Consider the following 10,794-nt stretch of genomic DNA (forward strand, 5'->3'; position numbering starts at 1 on the left):
AGGAATGGAGTGAGCTGTGAATCTGCCATCAGCCCATTGTGCTTCTATGCTGGACACACAGGAGGCAGGCTATATTTCTAGTTTTGCCTGTATTTTTTAAAACTCATCTGCTTTTTACTTCTAAGAGTTAGATTTTTGCCGGCTACCAGCTTTTGAGAGGCTTGCTAACAAGGCTGCCATCTGCATTTGCCAATTCTGTTCTAGCTACCAGTGATTCAGTTATGCTATTCTATCAGCCTTTTTTCTCCTCTGATAAATCATTCACTCCATGTGCAGTAGAAGTGGCTGCTATTCAGGTCTTGGGTACTAAATTGTCTGGCATGATTTTTAACCTGAATTGGAGAGATAGCTCTATCTTTATACTTGGGTGCATTTTAAAGTTGTCCAGAATCCTGGATAGGTTCGTTTTTATTATCTTTTAATAATTGCACTAAAATACATGCACTTGCTTTTTGTTCATTTTTTTAACATGTGTCTCTTTCTCCAGAGTGCGGTTAGTTGAAAGAGGTGCTCCCCAGAGCCTGCTGCTCTCTGAGTCAGGCAAGGTAATGTCACATCGGTTTGCAAGTTGTCTTGGCGCACAACCAGAAAACTTTGAGTCCTTGAGAAATGTATTTGTAAAATAAGGAGACAATGGAATTAATTCAGGCTGTAATGACATTGAATTGAAACTTTATTTTTTACCCCGCCCTTTTTCCAAACTGGAACTCAGGGTGGCTTACAAATAGAACTACATGTAGTTAAAAACATAGAAAAACATACAATTAAAATACAATTAAACTATGCACAACCTTAAAACGTAAAAGGCACTTAAAAATCTAAAAACAATTTAAATAATACAAATAATAATATAAAACAATAAAACAAGCCTCGTAAAGCCCAATCCTAAACACCTTCTGTCCCAAAAGCTTGTCGGAATAAAAAAGTCTTTACTTGCTGACGGAAGGATGGCAAGGAGGGGGCCATTCGTGCCTCCCTAGGAAGGGAGTTCCAGAACCTAGGAGCAACCACCGAGAAGGCCGTATCTCACGTCCCCACCAATTGCACTTGCGAGGGTGTTGGGACTGAGAGAAGGGCCTCTCCTGAAGATCTCAGGCCCGGGCAGGCTCGTATAGGGAGATACGGTCTGACATATGATAGAGAACTCCTAAACTCTTCTATGTGTCAACAGAAAAGTTGTTCCATAGGTTTGCTGTGTTTGGGACTCAGAATTATTTTCTTTGGGCCACTTGACACATTACATTTTTAAGTGTACACTGAATATATTTGACATATAAATGTCCAGTTGAAGCACTGTTTCTGAATTTAAATAGAGCTTACCTCTGTGCTTTTTTTCACTTGAGTAGACAGCTGGGGTCAGGTAAGCAATATTGTTATCCCAGTGAAAGATACAACTCAGGATGCTAGTAGGTGGTTTACACACAAAGCTCCATGGAAATTGATGTGGGCTTGAGTATTTACTGAGTTGTACTGAATCCCACCAGCCCAAACTTGGAAATGCTTCTTTGCTATGAAATACCGTAATGCTTGCATTATATTTGCCAGCATAAGAACCGCATCATACCTTGAACAATTGAAAAGACAGATTTGTAAAACAAAAGTCAATTTTCACCCTGACTTTTCTCCTCTCTTAGATATTACCTGGGGTCAAAGTGATAATTGTTAATCCTGAGACTAAAGGACCTGTTGGGGATTCTCACCTTGGAGAGGTATTTGCTGTTATTGTCTTGTTTTTTGTGTGTCTGATCCAGGTCAGTCTTGAACAGCTACCATTTATTTCAGAAGGGGAAATAATCTGGTGTGTGTAGCTGATTATCACATTTTTGTGAGTTGGAAAAGTTTTACCGATTTGCATAGCAGTGTTAAAAGCGTGTGTCTTCTCCAGCTTGTTGAGTTTGCATGAATCTTTTGACTCTTAAATCAGAGAAAATGTTTTAGAAAAATGCATCCATTCTGAATGAAACTGCATACCAAAGACCACCTTATTCATGTTGTTGGCGAGTTAGAATTCAAAGAGATGCATCTGGTTTACAGGTTAATGTATGTTTATATTTTAGTTCTACCCTTTCACTTCAGCCTTTTTTTTTTTTTTTGAAGATGTGCCTTTGTTTGATCTCCTTAAAATTTGTTTTGTAAGTATCAAGGCTTGTGTTTATCACCTTCACAGATCTGGGTGAATAGCCCCCACACTGCCAGTGGTTACTACACTATCTATGATAATGAAACCCTCCAGGCAGATCATTTCAACACCCGCCTGAGCTTTGGTGATGCTGCCCAAACTCTCTGGGCACGAACAGGTTACCTTGGCTTTGTACGCCGAACTGAGCTCACAGCAGCAAGTGGAGGTAGGACCAAACAATCATTTTCCTCTCTGGAGAAGGTTCATAACTTCAGACTGCAGTGCACAGATAACTTCAGGAAAAAAACTATTTGTAGTTAGCTTCTTCCTGAATTAGTTGTTTGTGTATATTCTCAGAACATGTATGTGTTTTTAGGTTCAGAAGTGACTTGTAAGAGTGCTCCCAATATCATGAAATAATAATATGATACAAGACCTGTAGTTGCTTTCATAGCTATTGATATTTGGGGGAAATTGTAAGAGCAGAAGGGCAGGGATCGGGAAACCTCTTCAGCCCAAGGGCCATATTCCCTCATGGGCAACATTCTGGGGGTTGCATCTAAGTGGCGGATAAGGCCAGAGGCAAAAAGTGGATGGGGAACTGGATGTGATTCTTATCTTTTGTACAGCCAGCTGCATTCTAGCTATGCAAAAGTCAGAGGTTTATATATACACACACCCCTCTCCATCCAGGCAAGCAAGAGGCATTATCACAGATTAAGGATCCATTTGAGCCAGGCAGAAGCACTCAAGGAGAGTGCAGTGCAGGGCCAGAGAGAGGGTGTGGCTTGTAGAGCGTCCTGAGGACTGGAGAGTGAGGCCTGGAGAGGCACATTCAGGTTCCCCATCATTGCAATAGGGGGTGAATATTTTGTTGGGTTTTTTTTTTAAAAGAACTACTTCATTTTTTCATTTATAATTCGTGAGCTTCTAGTGAGGACATTTCTGCTCTCCTTACTACTATCTCCATTTTAAAGAATTTGTACACGTAGTGTTTAATTTTCCTCCTCAGAACGCCATGATGCACTGTATATCGTAGGGGCACTGGACGAAACTCTCGAACTACGGGGGTTGCGCTATCATCCAATTGACATAGAGACCTCAGTTTCTCGGACGCACAGGAGCATCGCTGAATGGTGAGGCACTACGAAACATGCTTGCTTCCCCCTTGAAATGCAACTGCAGTATTGCCAAGTTAAAAGTGTGGCAGTACAACATAGGGTCACTGACCGTAATACCATAATCATAGCAATCTGGATCCTTAACTTTTTCATCTGCACATTGGGAACGTATGAAGCTGAGGCTAATACTTGTTTTGAGCTTTGGAACACAACTCCAGACATTCTCTTCAGTGTTGAAAAGCATTTAGGGCCATTTCTCATGTTACATAACAACACCCACAGGTTTGCCACACCACATACACCGAACAAAGAGTAGCAGTCAATTTGACTGTATAAGGAGCACATCGGTATTAAACATGTGTTTTCAGATTCCTGTTAGTTGCATTCACATGTAATATTTTCACTTGAAACACCTTTGGAGTGCATCCTTAAAAAAATTAGTGAATGATGAGCTCTACATTTTAAATTAGATTCACTAAATGGAATTTGACAACATCCAGCTATTCCAAATGGTCATCTTAAGGTGATACATAAACCTGGATTCAAAGACTTGGAAACAAAACTAACAGAAAGAAATTCCGGGACCTAATACATTAGTTATTCAAACTAGGATTAAGGAGTGACCACATATGATGCATAAGTATCATCCTATTGAGACAATTTTGGGGACTGAAAGGGCTTGTATGAGAGAAAAGCACATCAAGATCTAGTTGCTAGAAATTAAGGGTGATATATTCCAAAGGTACAATGTTCTAAGTGTAGATGCATTTATCACTGGCACAACTTATGTTCATTGACAAAATCTGGCATAATGGAAGGCATACTATAGATCTGTAGACTTTGTTCCTGTAAATGTGTGTAACAAACTGTGGCTCTCTCTTAATTTCTCCCAGTGCTGTATTCACGTGGACCAACTTGCTTGTGGTGGTTGTGGAGCTATGTGGCTGTGAACAGGAGGCCCTCGATCTAGTCCCTCTAGTTACCAATGTGGTTCTGGAAGAACATTATCTAATTGTGGGAGTTGTGGTAGTGGTCGATCCTGGGGTGATTCCAATCAATTCCAGAGGAGAGAAGCAGCGCATGCACCTCCGTGATAGTTTCTTGGCTGATCACCTGGATCCCATCTACGTAGCTTACAATATGTAATTTTGTGAGTGCAGGTCACAGTACAGCTTACAGATTCAAGGACCAGTGAAGGCTGTGGAAACAAAAAAAACGGATTAACAATTAGTGATTGTTGTGAAGCTGGACTGTGCTGTTCTACTTTCCTCTCTCTCACTGGGTTGACAGCGATGGACTGATCAAAAGGCAGAAGATGGCAGCCAGTTAAGAACATTTGTATTGCAGGATGTTAGCTTTATAGACAATGAAAAGTTGGCCTGCATGAGAAAACAAAAAATTACTAAGGCCTTTACTGTCATGTTAACTTTTTCATCTGTTGTATATATTTGTATTTTTCTAATACTGTTTTAGGATTCTATGAGGGGGAGGGTTTATTTAGTTAAGATAACAATCTGTAAGAACATGGTCATGTGAGTCCTGCTCATTCCCCCTTTAAACAGTGTGCTTTCCAACTGTAAGTCAGCTTAATTCTGTAGTATTCTGTTAATATGGGATCACACTGCTTACTTAAAATTGTGCCATGACCAAATCCAATAATACACTGAACTGAAGAATTACTTATTCATATAGATACTTCTTGAATTAAAAAAAGGATTTTGCCTATATTTTAAATATGTAAATATTAATATGCATAATTCATTTATTTAGCAAAACAGCTCAGATAGTGACATATGGGGTAGACATCATTTTAAGGATTTTAACAAAGTCCTTAAAATAAATTGTGTTAGTCAATTAATGCAGGAAATGCAGATAGGTTGTCCATTAAATTTTTACTGTTTTGTTGCTGGCCAGAGTATGTCATAGCACGTAGAAGAAACTGATTTTAAAGCCACATGTTTATAAAAGAGACTGAAGTCCATATGCTTTAAAAGCATTTTATAAATAACAAGAAGAAAAATCTGCAATTCCAGAATGTTTAATTTGATCTGTACAGCCTCGGCATATTCTTGTCATGACCAGTGTTATGCAGGTCACCGGTTTACCAGAACCACTTAATTAATGGTCCTAGTCATGATTCCTTTCTTTCCTTCCTTTATTGTGCACAGTAACAGATGCAAATGTCAGAGCAACTTTCATTTAAACTGGAAAAAAGTCCTGCTGTTATCTTGAGGCTCACTCTGCTTTCTGTGTGAGACTCATTACTGCAAAGCAAGGAGCTTTGGCAGAATGTCTTCAAAGGTGAGACAGTGCAATTCTCTTGAAAGAGTGGAGAAATACCTCTCCAAATCCCATTCAGAGTGGCCGATCAGTTTCCAGCCTTCAAAGAATTGACAATAGATGCCTTAAAATGTGCTGGAACAACCATTGTCTGGGAATGGTTTGCAGTCCCCTGTCTCCACTGAGCTGGAAGAAGCAAGATTTCAACCTTTTTGTTTAGATCCTCACTTGTGTGATTGCACCCTTAATTGGTCTTCCCCACTTCCCCTTACATTTCTTTATTGAAAGAATACTGAAAGCGGATGCCAGGAACGATGACAACTCTTCTTGGGCCATTTGTGGTCTATTGTGTAAATAGTTAGAATACTTTAATAATATCTGTTTACCCATCCTGTAATAAAGTTAATGTTTTTAGCCATTTTTAAAAGAGATATAAACGGGGATTAAATCCTTTACAGCTATATTAAGTGCAGATCTGACAACTATCCCTTAAAAACAAATTCCAAATGTATACTTGAAAAACTTCTGTACAAACTTTTCAGACATTTTTAATGGCCTGATGTATTGATATTTAGACAGAAAGCTTTTAAATATATTAACAAAGTATTTACGGTTATCTTCTTTGGTCATACAAAATGGTGATGGGATGTATCCTGAAACAAAGAATTATGGCAAAACTAGAACAGAGTGGAAGGGGAGGTCCATTGCTTCAAACTGCTCAAATATTAACTACTGGTTCTTAGAAGATACAGTTTTAATATTTTGCATTATCAGTATTTTCAGTGTGGTGCTGCTACATAAATGAAAAAGCCTCCTATGCTGAAGTAGCTTTAGCATGTCATTTGCAACAGTTTGGAAAATACAGCCTTTGCTGTCATTCAGCATATGAACCGCACAGTACAGATGGGCTTCCCCATCTAATAGTGCAATCCTATGCATGTTTCCTTGAATGTACGTCCCACTGTAGCTTACTTCCTTGAAAGTGTGCTTAGGATTGCAACGTCAGTGTCCTGTGCACTCCAGCTCTTATTTTCAACAGCAATATTGGCTATTATGATGTCTCAATTTTTATAATAAACCACTTTCTTAATACCCTTACGTTGAATGGAACCATAGAATGTTCCTCTGCCAACAATTGAGGGTTTCCCCCCCCATACCTATGTGACACCTTTACCATTACCCACCCTTTACACTAGAAATTCTTCCCAGATGTAGCATTTTAGAAATGTTGTGTTTAGTACCGATAACTTCCTAGAGTGGCATTTTAGAACTTTCCGTCTGGAAGAATTAAGCTGTATTCTGAATATGAGGGAAAGAAACTACCAGTCTCCACCAATATAGCTTTTCCTCTTGATTTGGTTGTTAAACTAGAAAGCAATTAAATTCTTAATGTGTGATTTTAATAGGGTGTTATCTTCCCAAAAGTTCTGATAATCCTGGGACTTCTGTTTTACTTTTTAGGCTTGGGACTTCCTCAATGCTGCACAATTGTTTGCCTTCAGGTAACTTATACAAAATGTCTGAGATTCCAAAGGAATGACTGTGGAATCAGTGTCATCTTTACCTGAGCTCTGACACTGATTTGCTCTGTGTGGCTTTAGGTATTATGCTTCATATTATTCATCAGTACATGAGATATAGCAGCTGATGAATGGAATTCAATACGAAGACAGTTTTCCATAGATTTGCTAAGTGATCTATCTGGAGCTAGCTTGCCATTCCTTATCTCCCATAAGCAATGTCAGGAATGTGGCCCTCCAGATGTTGGACTTCAACTTGTTTCAGCCACAGCCAGTGGCTGATCTAAGTGGTGGTGTTTTTCTAATGAATCCAAAAATCCATTGTTGCCAGCCCAGTTTATGTTGGATTTCCATATTGAATCAGAAGCTTCTGAAATTAAATATACTGTGTTTTTAACAATTTCCATTATTATGAAGCAGTTTGGAACAGCTGTTATCCTGAGAATCAGTTTACTATTCGAAATATACAACTTAAAGACAAAAATATCGTTCATGTCTTGCTTTCAGATAATTCCTGCTCTCAAGTATGTTTGTTACTGTAATTATTACACCAACCCTGTCCATTTTACACTGCTTTTCTGGTTTCAGTTCACTGTGTAGTCAGGAATGATGGGCCATGCTTTACTGTGCTGGAGATATGGTTGTAAAAACAATATTCATTGTCTTTAGCCCTAAAGGCATTTTTTTTCCTTTTGTTGGTGTCAATACGTTTACCATTGTCAGATTCAAACTACAACAATGTAATTATGTATAAAGTTTTTTATTTATTTGAATTTAGGTTTTAGATACACTTTTTTTAAAAATTTAACATCTGGCTGGATAGTGTTCCATTAACGCATTGATTGTGTCTCCTTTGTCTTGTGTTAATAAATAATGATGCCTGACTTATTTTATTACAGTATTATCAATATTTCATCCAATACATTCATCAAGAAGCTCACAGCGGTGATGACATACATTATTTCTTCAACTTTTAAACTGCTTTTCAGCAAAGCCCCCCAAAGCGGCATACAATAGAATAGCAAAATAATAACAACAAACACAAGCAAACATCAAAGTAAGAGCAGCAGCAGACATTTGAAAAGCCAGATAATAATCCCAAATCCATTAAGGGGTACAGATTACTCCAAACGGAAAGTCTGCCTAAATAAAGTGGCCTTCTGTCAAATTGAAAGGAAAGGGGCTAGATGGGTCTTCCAGAGGAGCTGCCAGGGTGTGGCCACAACCCAAAAAAGCCCTGTCCCATGTAACCACCAACCATGCTTCTGATGTAGTTTATATAGAGCAAAGCATCCTTGGCATATCTCAACGGGCAGACTGTCCTTTAAGTATCCTGGGCGTAAACTTTGGATCAATGTGGCCCTTTGCCTGAAAAATATTAGCTGCTCCTACTTTAGGGCTTTACAGGTAATAACCAGTACTTGAATTGGGCTTTGAAAGAGATGCAGAGCTAATGCAGAGGTGAATAACAATGGAACTTGCATGCTCTGAATAGTAAGCCCCCATTAGCAGCATTCTGTACTAGCTGCCTTTTCCAAAGTTTTCAAAGGCAGCTCTACACAGAGAGCACTAGTCTTCTTGGTGTCCTCTCATCACCACTATCTGGATAATGATGTACATTAACAGTGGTTCATGATGGTCTCCTAACAAGAAGTGACTGGTCTAAATGCCATATCATTTTTAGAAGATCCTGTACAGTTTGAGGATGTTTAGCAATTGCTATACATTTAGCACAGGAATTTCCTTAAAAGCCACGAGAACATGTGCTCATGTTGAATGTCAGCTTTTTAAAGTAAGGAATCCTTCAGGAATATGTTCATCAAAGGATCTGATCAATCGACATAGTCAATCCTATGAACGCAAAGCGTTCCAGATCCTATCACGGGTCCATGAATGTTTCCTTGGCTTATCAGCCATCCTGTATTTGTGATCATCTCTGGCATATGTAGAGGGCTTGCAAGAGCTGTGACAGAATCCTTCCTTCTCCAAATCTCCATGCAAGTGACACCTTGTGGGGCGGGGATGTGTAGCGTTTGGTGCCTTTTTTGTTGGGCGCATCTGCTCCTGACCCTGCGGCGAGTGGATTTGTGGAAGCTCTATGATGTTTAGCACTACATGAGAAACTGCAGCTATTCAATGCAATTCAATGAAGTTGTAGCTCCCCATAGGTTTTGCAAATGATCCATCTAGATCAGGGAACTTAACTAATATTGCATCTCTCAGGACCTAAATCACTTCTAGTCCTAGTTTAGAACTCCACACATACAATCTCTTAAGACTGGGAACTTTTCAGGAAGTCTATACCACATCAAAAGTTCAGTGCAAACCACTGCTTCAAAAGCAAGCAGGCCTCAAGGCTGTACAATTTTATTTTATTGTAATTTATGTCTCAGTCCTCATACTCCATATAGCTGCAAGTTACTGATTAGATTGGGGTGGGCAAATTGCTTTATAGGCACACCAGAAAGCATTATGTTAACAGTAGTATTGCAGACAAATGGACATGTTAAGATTATGAAATGAATTTCTAGATGTGTAGAAGGCTGTTAAATATGTAGTCAAAATATGGCTTATTTGTAAAAAAACCTTGAAAATAATCATCTTATGAATTGAGAAATCAGTTTATTTGCAAATAGGTGTAATGCTGAATTCAATAGAAGAAACCTTTTTCTTAGTAGTTTATGATTAAAGAAGAGACCAAGATAATTGTATGTTATACAATGGGGGGGGGAAATCTCCCTTTAATAGCTTTATTAAATTGAGAACTACTTTATTTATTGAGAACTACTGAGTGCTGAATTCACCTCCTATTCTATTAAGGCCGATTTTGTCTGGTTGATACCATGCTACTGGCAGAAACCAGTAATTATTTGAAACGAATGCTGATGAAGAGGAAAGCGCAAAAGCAGAACTCCAGCTGAATGTGAAGACTAAAGTAATGACAATAGAAAATTTATGTAACTTTAAAGTTGACGAGGATATTGAACTTGCCAAGGATTATGAATACCTCGGCACAGTCATTAACCAAAATGGCGACAACTGTCAAGAAATCAGGAGGCCAGGACTGGGGAAGGCAGCTATGAGACAACTAGAAAAGGTTCTCAAATGTAAAGATGTATCACTGAACACTAAAGTCAGGATCATTCAGACCATGGTATTCCCAAACTCTATGTATGGATGTGAAAGTTGGACAGTGAAAAAAGCGGGTAAGAGAAAAATCAACTCATTTGAAATGTGTTGGAGGAGAGCTTTGCGCATAGCATGGACTGCGAAAAAGACAAATAATTGGCTGTTAGAACAAATTAAACCAGAGCTATCATTAGAAGCTAAAATGATGGCTGAAGTCATACTTTGGATACATAATGAGAAGACATGATTCACTAGAAAAGACAATTGTGGGAAAAGCAGAAAGGAGTAGAAAAAGAGGAAGACCAAATGCGATGGATTGATTCCATAAAGGAAGCCAAGACCTGAACTCACAAGATCTGAACAGGTGGTACATGACAGATGCTCTTGGAGGTCACTGATTTGTAGGATCGCCATAAGTCGTAATCGACTTGAAGGCACATAACAAAAAAATACTTATTTTTCTCTCTCCTGTTCATACTCCACTCTGTCACAAACCCTTCCTCCCTACCACCACCTTAGGTCCCGTTGGCTTTCCAGGATTCATTGTATTCTGTGGCAGCGCCCAGATTCCTCCCACCCTAGAGAGTTTCGGTTGAGATCCTCTTTTCGGGTGAACTTTTTTATT

General features: G+C 38.9%; 1 protein-coding gene across 5 annotated transcripts in view; it reads left to right on the forward strand.

The window, feature by feature from the left end:
• DIP2B (disco interacting protein 2 homolog B) overlaps positions 1–7,924 on the forward strand; it is a 217,435-nt gene extending 209,511 nt beyond the window's left edge. For all 5 annotated transcript variants that reach the window (XM_061615250.1, XM_061615253.1, XM_061615249.1 and 2 more), the window contains 5 exons: positions 488–545; positions 1,635–1,709; positions 2,168–2,345; positions 3,132–3,255; positions 4,134–7,924. In XM_061615250.1, the coding sequence (XP_061471234.1) occupies positions 488–545; positions 1,635–1,709; positions 2,168–2,345; positions 3,132–3,255; positions 4,134–4,386 (688 nt within the window). In that variant the 3' untranslated portion in view covers positions 4,387–7,924. The remainder of the gene's footprint in view (positions 1–487; positions 546–1,634; positions 1,710–2,167; positions 2,346–3,131; positions 3,256–4,133) is intronic.
• The last annotated feature ends 2,870 nt before the right edge of the window (positions 7,925–10,794 follow it).

Source organism: Rhineura floridana, chromosome 3, assembly GCF_030035675.1.
Source record: "Rhineura floridana isolate rRhiFlo1 chromosome 3, rRhiFlo1.hap2, whole genome shotgun sequence".
Classification (NCBI taxonomy): domain Eukaryota; kingdom Metazoa; phylum Chordata; class Lepidosauria; order Squamata; family Rhineuridae; genus Rhineura; species Rhineura floridana.